This window comes from Lycorma delicatula, chromosome 6, assembly GCF_047948215.1.
Source record: "Lycorma delicatula isolate Av1 chromosome 6, ASM4794821v1, whole genome shotgun sequence".
NCBI lineage: Eukaryota > Metazoa > Arthropoda > Insecta > Hemiptera > Fulgoridae > Lycorma > Lycorma delicatula.
The window spans coordinates 63,785,179-63,799,141 of record NC_134460.1 but is presented as its reverse complement, the minus strand read 5'-3'; the positions used below and the strand labels follow the sequence as shown (position 1 = coordinate 63,799,141).

The following is a 13,963-nucleotide window of genomic DNA, read 5'->3' as shown; positions in this document are numbered from 1 at the left end:
AACAGGAAAACAGTCGCATTTTCCTTATGAACAGGAAAACAGAAATAAATTCTTATTTTTTTCCTTGATTTTTTGGTCGGCCATCTTGGATTGTGACGTCGAAGCCCGCAGTCTTTCCAACCTGTTTTTTTTAGGGCGTTACTCGAGGATGATCCTGGTCGTCGTAGATCGTGCACCGGGAGTCGGCGCAGTCTTTCCAACCTGTTTGTGACGTCATAGCCCGCGGTCTTTCCTCGAGGATGATCCTGGTCGTTGTGGCGACGATGACAAGGTTCTCGTCGTAGATCGTGCACCGGGAGTCGGCGCAGTCTTTCCAACCTGTTTGTGACGTCATAGCCCGCGGTCTTTCCTCGAGGATGATCCTGGTCGTCGTGGCGACGATGACAAGGTTCTCGTCGTAGATCGTGCACCGGGAGGCGGCGCCCGCCGCCTCCCGGTGCACTATCCACGACGAGAACCTTATCGTCGTCGTCGCCTCGACGCGGATGTTCCTCGAGGAAGATCCGAGGTCTTCGTTGTGGCTCGTGCACCGGGAGGTGGTGTCTGTGAAAAAAAAATTTAGATTTACCTCGAGGATGATCCTGGTCGTCCAGGCGACGGCGTCGGGAGGCGTCGTCGTAGATCGTGCCCCGGGAGTCGGTGTCTGCTGCGCGTGTGTTTGCGCGTGTGTGTGTTAGCGGAGCGACGTAGAGAGAGATGTTTACCGTGCGGGATGCGGCGCTCGACTGACGAACCGTCCGGCCTACGCGTGACTCTCTTGAACAGGAAAACAGTCGCATTTTCCTTATGAACAGGAAAACAGAAATAAATTCTTATTTTTTTCCTTTATCAACTGGTTAAATCCGATTGTATCTGCACACACACATTCACACATGTGTGTGTGTGTGTGTGTGTGTGTGTGACTGACGCAATTGGTCGATGCAATATATATACCTCCATCTCTTTGTAAAATTGTTTCATTCATTTACCGATTTGTGATCAGTGAACACGGTATTATTGTAAACTTAAAAAGACTATTAAGTGTAGTTTTTTCATCACCTTAAGCAACTAGGTAAGTTATTTTATGTAATAAGACTAAGGTAATATTAAATGAAATAAAATAAATGACATAAAGAATATAATTAATAATATAATTTTAAAAAAATATATACAAATAAAATATGATTTTATAAATTTTATAATTTATATCTTCTTCTTCTGTTACTGTCTGAAACACACAAAAAAAAACAATTACCATTTTTAAAAAAAACTAATGTTATGATATATGTTATTTTAATTTGTTTCAGATATTACAAAAAAAAATTGAAATGGTATCACCGGTAGTTATCCAAGCAATAAATAACAACGTCATCCGTCTTCGATGGGACTTGTCTGACTCTGAGGAGATGTATCTCCTTTCAACCCTTCTACGGTATCAGAAGAGCATCCTGAACTGTTTGAAGGAAGAAGGCAGACGCTTTGATGGCAACATAAAATGGTAATTTAAAAAAACGTTAAATGTACTGTTTTTATCTTTAAAAAAAATAGTAGTCAATATGTACTAAAATTATTCTGTTTCTACAGGTACGTTGCAGCAAATGTTGAATTGATGAAGCGGACACATCTCGAAGACGGAGTAGAAACTACATATACCAATTTGTATCTGCATGGAAAAACTAGAACGGTGATAAATTTAGATGATAACACCGACGTTGTTGAAGAATCATGGATAGAATCAGTGGAGAAAATTATAGAGACACTGACCAAATTCATCAACAACGGCAGCGGATGGGTAATGAATAAAATAATTTATATTGATTTAAATATTATCCGTTACCGTCCGTTATATGGCGCCTCTAGTTCATTTATAAAAACACCAAAAAAACTTGTAAAAAGAGAGGCAATAGTTAATGTAAAAAATCCGCATGATGAAAAATGTTTCCTATGGTCCGTACTAGCATACCTGCATGACCAACCAGGTCGGAACTATCGTCAGAGTTGGTATGCACGCTTTGAACATGAAATTAACATGAACGGGATATCATATCCAGTAAAGGTAAAAGACATTGATCGCTTCGAGGTGTTGAACCACACAATAAGCATCAATGTCTACGGCTATGAGGAAGATAACGATCGCGTGTACCCGGTACGTGTTACCGAAAACCGCGATCGTACCCACTGCATACACCTATTGCTGCTTGCAGGGGAGACGAGAGATAAATTTCACTACTGCCTTATAAATACCAAACCAGGTAAAAATGGGCTATCTCGTCTCCTTTCAGGTCTTACAAAACATCACTGCAGCAGTCAATATTGCCCTTACTGTTTGCACCGTTTCAGTTCATCAGACCCACATGTCGCTACACAAAACCTAAACCAACATTTGATCGAGTGTAAGCGACACGGTGCACAAAGGATAAGAGTACCCGATCCCGCTAAAGAAAAGGAATGCGTGATGAAGTTCAGGGACTACTCGTCCACACTACGCGTTCCGTATACGGTGTATGCAGACTTTGAATCATTCGTACATCCGATGGACACTGCCACCCCTAAACCCAACACTAGTTTTTCCGATAAGGTAGCCCATCATCTTCCGTCCGGTTACGCCTATGTAATCGTCGACGAGGAAGGGGAGATTTGTGAAGGTCCTGTAGTCTACCGAGCGAGAACCGATGGTGAAAATATCGTTGAAAAGATGCTGGATGAATTGCTCGGTCACGCCGATAGATTGCACAAAATTATGATTACCGAAAAACCGATGGTGATGACTCCCGAAGACACTGAAACATTTCAAAGGGCTACCGAGTGTTTTCTTTGTCATTGTGAGTTGAACGACGATCGTGTACGTCATCACTCGCATACCACAGGACGGTTTCTCGGTGCATGTCATAACGAGTGCAATTTAAATTGTAAGCGCACCGAGCATATTCCGGTATTTTTTCATAACCTCCGCGGTTACGATAGTCATCATATAGTTCAAGCTCTGGGAAAATATAAGGACGATGTAAAAATAAACTGTATCGCCAACACGTCCGAGCGATTACAGTCACTGTCCGTCGGTTCGTTGAGGTTCTTGGACTCTTTACAATTTCTTTCGTCGTCGCTCGAAAAACTTGTGGAAAATCTTGTAAAAGATTGTCAGGACAAAGACACCGTATTTAAACGTCTCACAAACTGTTACCCGCTACCCGAGAAAAGAGATTGTTTAATCCGTAAAGGCGTTTACCCGTACGAGTACATGACCCATATAAACAAGTTTTTCGAAACCCAACTTCCACCGCAGACGGCATTCTACAGTACGCTAAGAAGAGAGAACATAACGGACGATGATTACGTTCACGCTCAAAACGTGTGGGAATCGTTTGACTGCAATACGTTAGGCGATTACCACGATCTTTATCTTCTTAGCGACGTATTATTGTTGGCAGACGTCTTTGAAAATTTCCGAAGTACGTCTATGCAATATTACGGTTTGGACCCCTGTCACTTTTACTCCACCCCCCATTTCACGTGGAATGCCATGTTAAAATTTACCCGACAAAAATTGGAACTGTTGACCGACATAGATATGCATCTGTTTGTCGAAAAAGGAACACGAGGCGGTGTAGCCATGATTTCAACCAGACACGCCAAGGCGAACAATCCAAACATTCCAGATCAGTATGACCCATCCGAACCCACATCCTGGGTTCAATATTACGATTGCAACAACCTTTACGGGACAGCCATGGTTGAGCCCTTGCCACACGCTAATTTTAGGTGGTTGAGTACTGAAGAGATTGACAATCTCGATATTAACAGCGTTTGCGATCGTAGTGAAAAGGGCTACATCTTAGAAGTGGATCTTGAGTATCCACAAGAATTGCACGATCGTCACAAGGATTACCCTCTCGCACCAGAACGGTTAGTACCAACCGATGATATGCTGTCCCCCTATTTGAAGGACATAAAGAGATGTCCCGTAAAGAAATTATTGACTACATTGTACGACAAACAAAATTACGTTTTACATTACAGAAACCTAAAGTTGTACACTCGACTAGGACTGAAAGTGAAAAATATTCACAGAGTTCTGGAATTCTCCCAGTCGCCTTGGTTGAAACCGTACATCGACTTCAATACTGAAAAGCGTGCACAAGCACGAAACAGTTTTGAAAAGGACTTTTTTAAGTTGATGAACAACGCGGTGTATGGCAAGTCCTTAGAAAACGTACGAAACAGAATAGACTTCCAACTGGTCACTAACGAACGTAAATTGGATAAGGTGATTGCAAAACCGAGAGTTAAGGCTTGGTACATCTATAACAAGGATGTCGTTGGGGTAAGTCTGAAGAAAACGGAGATATTTCTCAATCGTCCGATCTACATCGGATTTACCGTATTGGACATTAGCAAAATGATCATGTACGAATTCCACTATGACTACATGGTGGAAAAGTACGGTCATAATATAAATCTTCTAATGACCGATACGGATAGTCTGATGTATCATATCGTGACCGATAACGTTTACAACGATATTCTTCACGATATCGATCGGTTCGATACTTCAGATTACCCTCGCGATCACGCATGTTTTAGTAATACCAATAAGAAACGACTTGGTAAATTCAAAGACGAAATGAATGGAAAAGCTATTCGTGAATTTGTCGGACTTCGTGCTAAGATGTATAGCATTCTCGAATTCGACAAGAAAGAGAAGAATGTAGCAAAGGGTATTCCTAGAGTATCCATTGCAAAGGATCTTAGACACGATCTGTACAAAAAAAGTCTTTTTAATGATTCCGTTACGTATACAAGCGCGTACGGAATCATAAGCACTTTGCACAATATTTTTTCCATTAACAAGTCAAAGAAATCGCTTTCACCTTACGACGATAAACGTTACATATTAGAAAATAAAATCAACACAGTTCCATACGGACATTACAGTATAAACAAAAAAAAACGTAAACTCCCACCCAACAATGACGACAACACTCCCCAAAAAAGGCCAAGAACCGTAAACGAAGTGCTCATAGCCCACGATCATGACTATTGTAGACCAAGAACCGTAAACGAAACCCTAATAGCCCACGACCATGACTATTGTTAATTTTTTTTATTATGCGGATATATATTGCCTTTCTTTAAAAAACTATTATGTATTATTATAACTAAAAAAAAGTAACTAAAAATAAATTATTGTATTATATTATGTGTTATTTTTTTCTTAAGTAAAAAAACCCTACATACCTCCTCATTAAACTTCTGAGCATTAATACTTTAAATTCCATTGTGGTGTTTCTTGATAAAAAAAAATTTAAAATAAATTTGGTTAATACTCTAGTATTGTTACGCCGAAATTCAATTAATAATCGATAGTAATCTTCTTTGAAGAAAACTGCTGCACCAGGTCGTGATTGTGACACCCTAAATAGAAAACGTAAATTTTCCAAGATTCTATTTGAAAAAAACAACCTTAATCTAGAATTATAACTTAATGTACTTACTAGTAGCACCATCCATCGCTGATGGAATCATCCTTCCACCAGTTGCGTACCGTTATATTAACAGTAGATCCATTTTGTAATTTAAACTCGTGATTAATATAATCCATTTTACTAAGATGTGTGGTCAAATGTAAACTAGCATACGTTATGTTTGAAACATAACCGAATGGACTGTTCACATATGGACACACATCACTCAAATGTACTATATTTACCCCACGTAAAAATAAATATAAAATGGTATCTATTGGAAGATATTCGGTGAATAACCCGAAGAAATTATCTACTGTAACCCACAAACTAATACGCATATGGTGATCTTGTGAATTATGAAACATATGTTTCAAAAGTATCATCTCCTCTTTTGAGGGTTGTGATGTTATAGACTGTTTTAGTATCACCACCCACGACATGTAAACTAGAGATGATGCTGATGGCATTTTGAATAACTAACTCACTTGGTACTCGATTGTAAATGCTGTTTTAATTACTATACCCCCTCCACCCTATTCAATCCCCACCATACCCAATCAATACCTAATGTAAAAAAAAAATACATAATTTAAAAATATTACATACCTTTCAATTCCACAGTATGAAGATATTTCACGCCGACAGAGGGCACACCTTCCATCGTTTACGATCAGCATGCCTGCACACCCGTCGCAGTATCTATGGTTGCATCCTTCAACCTGAACAGATACCGGTTCTGATAAACAGACCGGGCATCTGTTTAAGTTGTCAACAACTGATCCAGCGACGGATTGCAGACTTTCTTGTTCTGTAAACGACGGAAGGTGTGCTTCTGACGACGATGACGTTGAAGGTAATGACAGTATTGCTGATATTGTGCTTATGTGTGGTCGTCTTGGTAGAGACGCTGTAGGTTGATGTCTTGGTGGAGACGCTGTAGGTTGATGTCTTGGTGGAGACGCTGAAGGCGGTCGTCTTGGCAATGTTAGTATTGCTGGTGCGCGTCTAATTACTGGTCGTCTTTGTTGAGGTGATGGTGGTGGAGACGCTGGTGACGGTTGCGGTGTTGACTGATGAGATGATGGTGAAGGAGACGCTGGTGACGGTAGCGGTGTATCTTCCTCCATCTCTCTAATTATTCTAAAACACCTCCTTTTTATTCTGTTTGCAGAATTAATAATATCTAGACACGCGAAGTATACCTCTTCAGCGTCATCCGTGTTTCTAAGGAGCCTCACACAGGCATGATTAAATGCGGCTCTTGCAGAAGATATTTCTCGTATGTTCTCCATCTTATCCAAGTGAAGTTTTAACAGCGAATGCTATACATAACAATTACTTCAATAATGTAAACTTTTTATCTCTGTAGGCGTTTCCGTTAAAAGCACTTGTATATTATATGTTAAACTCATTATCAATTTCCGTCTGCAGTTTTTTTATCGTATATAATTTATGCAATTATTAAAACGCAATAACAAGGAAAATAATATTATTTTCCTTGTTCTTGATATTATTTTAAAATAATATTATTTTAGTATTTTTTTTCCTTGTTCTTTAAAATATATTTTTTTACTATTTTTTCCTTGTTCTTTAAAATAATATTTTTTTAATATTTTTTCCTTGATCATATTTTTTTACTATTTTTTCCTTGATCTTTAAAATAATATTTTTTAAATATTTTTTCCTTGATCAGTTTTAATAATTTTTATCACTGTTGTTCCAACTAGTATTTACAATGGATGTGTTTTTTAGACTTAATACTTTTTACACTATTACAAGAATCGGTAATAAAAAGATTTTTGTTCCAAAGTGGTCAAGTAAATTATCTACTGTACCAATTCAATCGCCTAAAAAACTAGCCTTATTAGGCTTTATTTATGAAGGTGATGGTCTACGAGTAAGATGCGTAGATTGTGGTGTATGTGTAAATATGTGGGAACAATTTGATAACCACCAAACACATAAAACTTCTTGTAAATTTTATTAAGAAAAAAAAACACATCTATAAATTTAAAACGGTCCTTTTCAGGACCACCCTAAACCCCCCGATTCGATACTTGAGAATAAATTATTAACTGATTTACAGTATTGTAAATCAATTAATGATTTAACTATTTTATCGAAACGGCCGGTGCCAAGGCCGGGATATAAGAGTGGTGAGGTGGGTAAAAAAAAATAAAGAAATAAAGATTCTTTTTTTTCTTCCTATTCCTATCCAAATACACACACACACACGAAATACGGTCACAGTACAACAATGAACGTCAAGACGTCAATAGCTAAAGAGCTCCATCGACAGGCGCGTCGAAACTACCCCACAAGACGCGTTGAACTTAAAGGTATTTCAGACCTATATCAAGCTGACCTTGTTGAGATGATACCGTATGCTAAATCGAACAAAGGTTATCGTTACATACTGACGATGATAAATTGTTTTTCTAAACTAGCATTTGCCGTACCGATTAAAACCAAAACTGGTACGGAGATCGCTAAAGCCCTCAAACCCATATTGGATAAACACAAGATGCGACATTTTCAAACCGATTTGGGTAAAGAGTTCTACAATCCGTCGGTTAAACGACTCTTACAGTCGTACAATATAAATCACTATTCCACACATTCGGATAAAAAAGCGTCGATAGTCGAACGATTTAATCGAACACTGAAAACGATGATGTGGACAAAATTTACCGAACAAGGAACCTACAGGTGGTTAGAATTACTACCGAAATTGATCGCAAAATACAACAACACCAGTCACCGCACTATCGGAATGAAACCGAAAGATGTAAATAAGCGAAACCAAGCCGCTGTTTTACAGCGGTTAAATACGGTACTCTATCGAAAACCTACTTTACCGAAATACAATGTCGGCGACCGAGTGCGTATAAGCAAATTTAAAAAGACATTCGCCAAAGGATATCTACCGAATTGGACGAATGAAATATTTATCGTACATAAGGTACATGATAATACGCGTCCGTGTACTTACACGTTGATCGATGTTCACGGTGAGGTGGTGAGCGGTAAATTTTACGCTGAAGAGCTCACTAAAACTAACGTTACAAATAATGTGTATTTAGTCGAGAAAGTCTTACGAAGAAAAGGCGATAGGCTATTTGTAAAGTGGCAAGGATTTGATGGAAAACACAACAGTTGGATACATAAGGCGGATTTGGTGTAGTGAATCGATCAGTCATAAACATGAAGTTGGAACGTCAACAGGTCGGTAATATCACGCTAGAAAACTTCGACGATTATACAGGAGCCGGGTGTGGAGAGGGAAAAAGGTCTCGTCATGGACCTCTTCTACCGAATACAATCAGATGTATTATCTGCGGACCGTCTAATTGCGGAAAAACAAATGTCCTATTCAACTTGCTGTTCTCACCGGTCGGTTTACGATTCAGAAATATTTATGTGTTTTCCAAATCGCTGTACCAACCGAAATATAAGTTTCTAGAACATGTCATGACCGGTGTTCCGGAGATCGGCTATTTTGCCTATTCTGAAAACGATCATGTAATGGCACCTGACGAAGCGGAACCGAACTCGATAATGATTTTCGACGATGTAGCTTGCGAAAAGCAACATAATATTCGCAAATACTTTGCAATGGGACGACACAACAACATCGATAGCTTTTATTTGACACAGACATATTCCAATGCCGGGAAGCACCTTGTACGGGACAACGCAAATCTGCTTCTTATATTCAAACAAGATGACCTCAACTTACATCACATATATCAAGATCATGTAAATACCGATATGAAATTCGATCGGTTTAAAAGTCTGTGCGGTGTTGCATGGGGAAAACGACATGGATTTTTGGTTATGGATAAGGAGAGTGATATCAACGGTGGACGGTATAGAGTAGGCTTTGATGTTTTTGTAAAAGAGATCAGTTGATAGTCGGTAACAATGGCAAGCATACACACTTACGAGGACTGTATACCGTACGCTAACGCGAAACATTTTAGACAAAAGCCGCAAAACAACTTGTGTTCCAAATATTTTAGCGCCCGTCAGAAGTTTTGCGGCAATTACGTTTGTCGCAAAGTGAATTACTGTGAAAATAAAGACCGACGTTGTTGGCGACATGTAAAAAGAATGAATCGTGACTATCCGTTGGTCGTACTGTTGATGATTACTAGCGAAGGTAAGATTTTCAATAAGCGTATATGGTTAAAATTTTTAGAAGAATGTGACAAGTACGAGATGCCTATCGAACTGGTGATTTACGATAAAAACATGTTCAACACAACAGTCCGACACGGATGGAATTTTATTTCAAGATTTAGACCCTCTCCGCTCGTGTACAAAAAGCCTTTATTGGAACTTCGAAACCGTCATGCGTCTATGGACTATACAAACGTTTACATGCACATGTTGGAATACGGTAGTCGCCTAGAAGGAGCGAGATGCTGTATAGTGATCACGGAACGAACTATTCCGATAAGATCGTCCAAGACGTTGTACCGCTTAGCGTTATCATACGGTAGAAAATGTTTTGTGGACACGGCTTACGGAGTACAATTTACCGACCAAGTACCGGAAACATTACCGATAAGACGAGGAGGATTACCGTTTGACATCGTAAACAACAGGGCGCAGGCGCTCTTTTCTGGCGAATTTCTAAACGAAGCGCTACCTACGTTGCGATTATACGCAGATTCGTTCGGATTGAAGTACAACGAACAACGCGAACTGTTTGAAATCCAAAACGAAGACCTACTGCGAAAGTGGTGCGAATATGCAGGAGCGAAACCGGACGAATTTTGGTTGTTGAATAGCTATCTGTTGCATTTACATTCGGAAGGTGACCGTCATCCGATCAGACGACTTTCCACACGGTACTTGACAAAGGTACCACAACGCGATCACTCAACCGTTGTGGATATTCCGCTGTGGGTTGGAAATGTAAAAAGAGCAATCGTCTTTAAAGACACATGCACGAAACTCATGATACCGTCTATCGATCAGGGTGTGACACATTATTACCGCGAATTGTGCAATACCAATCGTCGTCCGGTGAGAATGAATGTTTCGTTAATCGATGTTATACGTTTCCTACGCAGAACCAAAAAACATGCAGTGTTCTTTAGATCGGTGGAACTAGGATGGTGATGTGATCAACTGTTTTCCGATCATTCGTAACCACGATGTCGAACAAGAACGAGGTCGATATGCCATCCTCGTTGTCGTCGTCTGCGAAGTTGGTAATGGAAATCGATAGAATACGAGATTCGATTAAACGAAAACATCGCGCTATTACGCAAGGAATAACGGAATCGGAACAAGTTATTGAAAAGCAATTTAAGCCTATTGTCGAACCGCTCCGAGAACTTAATCAATCGTTTAAACAAAAGTACGATGTTAAAAAAGAACAAGAAGAGAATGCAAATGGAGTGGTTGAAAAAAAGGAAAAGGTGGTGGAAGAGACACCGACAGTTATGAGAAGACTCTTTAAAACACCGACGTCGGAAAAACAGTTCGTGAAACCTGTAGACCCGTCGACACCGAAAACGATGGGGTTTCGTGCAAAACATTTCTTGGATCTTACCGTAACGGATAAAGGTAAAAAAATAGACAACGTCTACGGAGTTAAAAACATTGACGATCAATGGATGATCGGAACAAAACCACTCCAGTTCAAAGGAAATAAAATAGTTATCGACAACAAGACGTATAGCGGTTCCAAAGGTTTATATCAATTGATTTTTTTGAATGAGCCTGTAGATTATACAACCAAAGATTTAAATAACTATAAGAAAATATTAGAAACTACTGAGGCGCATAAAAGTCAAAATACCGGTCGCATAATTTCCAGTCGATCGTTAAAGTACAAGAATATTATCAAAAGACTGTTTCCTCGTACGCATCTTTCGTCGGAAAGCGGTCATGACGACGAAAGTCCAATAACCGGATCGGGCCTGTTGATGAGAGCGAAGAAAACGGTTAGACCGGATTACGTTTACTGGGACGATCCGAATGAACTGTGCGATAGACTGCGACTTTTATTGGCTTCGAAACGTGCGGGTCATACCGGTCATAATAACGAAATCGTGTCCATTGTAGAAGAATTGCAAGAAAGTGGATACATAAAAGAGGGTAGAGGAAACATTTTATTTTAATCAGTCTAAAGATGAGTATCGACAAGTTCGGACGTTTTCGTGGAGGAGCGTTCGGTAACAGACCACCACCTACGCGGGTTATCGAAACGTTTGATAAAACCACCGATGGAAATTACAATATTAGAAAACGGAGGTTGTGCAACGTGGGATGTCCGATAGAGGATGATGATGCTACCACTTTCGGTTTTACGAACAAGATTTACGTAAAGCAAAGCGATTTGGTAAATCGATACATACCTTCAATCAACAACAACAACAACAACGAAATTTCCTTTTCAAATAAGCGTTTGTGTGATGTTGGTGAACCTATCGAAAAAAGCGATGCCGTAAACCTTAAATATTTATATAACAACCTGTTTGGTGAAAAGAATATTATTGATATGAAAGGAAGCGTCCTGATGAATTCTGGTGAGGCGATAAGAGCAAAGGATCTTGTCACAAGGTGGTATGTTGATCAAAAGGAGTTTCGTGTAAAAAAAGATATCGATGATAGGTGTTTGTTTAGGAAAGATGGAATAGTAGATGTGAAAGGAAGTGTTGTTACCAACGCTAGAACACCAGTAGAGTCATCAGATCTAACTACAAAAGAATACGTTGTGGAATGTCTGTTCAGATTTTACAGATTGATAATGGAGTATGTAGAGGATGAACTTCCTAATTATCCGAATTATCATAATGTTGATCGAGACGTCTTTATGCAACTTTTAGACAAAGTCAGTGTGCCAAACAAACAACAGTCTAAACAAGCTTCAGATAATGTTAAAGTGGAGTTACAAAAAGACCAACCGGACACAGATCTAGAAAGACGCATTGAAGATAAGGAGAAGGAGGATCTGACTAAGAATGAGGTTCGTCTACCAATCACAGATACAACAAAGGAGGACGTGAATAAAAATATGATACACCCTCCGATCTCGGATTCAAAAACAGATACGATGAAGAAGGATATGATACACCCTCCGATCTTGAATTCAAAAACAGATACGACGAATGAAGATGTGAACAAAAATATGATACGCCCTCCGATCACGGATTCAGCAACGAAAGAAGATGTGTACAAAAATATGATACACCCTCCGATCTCAGATTCAAACAAACATGCGTCGAAGAAGAAGGAGGATGTTATTATAAGACCACCGATCACGGAACCAATGTAAGATGGTGGAACATTGTAAATGGGTTCATTGTCTATCCGATATGGCAAGAGTGAGGAGGTCAAAACGTTCTCCTGTTCGAAAGGGTAAGGTGAGAAGATCTAAACGAATAGCCAGTCTTAAACGAGGCGGAGGACTGTTAACATCTCTAACGACAGGAGCTGCTGGTGTGTTAGGATCTTATATCGGTGATAAGGCATTAAAAGGTGTCAAAAAGGTTGTGGGTAAAGTTTTAAACAAAGGAGTCGATTTATTGCCGGTAGAGCTACATATTCCGGGCTATCAGTACTGCGGACCGGGAACGAATTTAAAAAAACGATTAAAGAGAGGTGACCCTGGTGTAAACAAGTTGGACGCGGCTTGTAAAGAACACGATATCGCATACGCTACGTACAGTGACAACGAAAACAGAGCGGTTGCGGATCGTAGATTAGCCGATAGCGCTTGGGAAAGAGTTAAAGCTAAGGATTCGAGCATCGCAGAAAAGGCTACCGCATTAGCGGTTACAAACGCGATGAAGTTGAAAGCAAAGTTCGGCGGTGGAAGAGTAAGAAGACGAAGAAGACGATCAAAAAGAACTAATATAAAACGTCTTGTTGAAATGATGAAAAGAAAAGCAAGCACTGCAGGACAGGGATTATACCTTAAACCCTACCCTTTGACCGGTTCGGGGATTGGTGGTAAAAAAAAACACCAACGACGTCGTCGTCGTCGTCGTCGTTGTCATCGTCTCCAATAAAGGGAATACCAGTGCGACCGCTATCGAATATAGAACTGATATGGTACGCCAGAAAACTAAATATACCCGATTTTCGAGGAGTCTTTATGTTGGACGCATTACCCAAAAAACCAAAGACTAACGAGTCTGCGATAGTTAATCTTGATCGCAGTACCGGTCATGGTACACACTGGGTATGTTATAGAAAACGTAGACGGATGGTGGACTATTTTGATAGTTTCGGTAATCTTCGTCCACCTAACGAATTGGTGCGTTATTTTCCATCCGATGCGATTATAAATTTCAATTATAAAAGCAGGCAGACTGTAAACACGGTTATCTGTGGACATTTATGTCTCGAATTTCTCAGTCGTGATTCGTCAGTCTACAGGTAAACATGTTCTGTATAAGTGGAAATACGTCGTTATTAAACGCTACGATCTTTCCACCATTGGATTTGTCTAATGGTGAATGGGAATTGGCCTTGATAAACCTAACCACATATAACTC

The 13,963-nt window shown here is 39.6% G+C and overlaps 2 protein-coding genes across 2 annotated transcripts; one reads left to right on the top strand and one right to left on the bottom strand.

Moving 5' to 3' along the window:
• Positions 1 to 1,367: 1,367 nt before the first annotated feature.
• On the top strand, positions 1,368 to 5,076 carry LOC142326641 (uncharacterized). Its single transcript, XM_075369237.1, has 2 exons — positions 1,368 to 1,477; positions 1,564 to 5,076. The coding sequence occupies exons 1-2, from the start codon at positions 1,386 to 1,388 to the stop codon at positions 5,072 to 5,074; spliced, it is 3,603 nt and encodes a 1,200-aa protein (XP_075225352.1). The 5' UTR covers positions 1,368 to 1,385; the 3' UTR covers positions 5,075 to 5,076.
• Positions 5,077 to 5,180: 104 nt separating this feature from the next.
• Positions 5,181 to 6,571, bottom strand: LOC142326873 (uncharacterized). Its single transcript, XM_075369606.1, has 2 exons — positions 6,051 to 6,571; positions 5,181 to 5,391 (listed from the first exon to the last, which is right to left on the bottom strand). Exons 1-2 carry the CDS (start codon positions 6,569 to 6,571, stop codon positions 5,181 to 5,183), a joined length of 732 nt encoding a protein of 243 aa, XP_075225721.1.
• Positions 6,572 to 13,963: the final 7,392 nt, after the last annotated feature.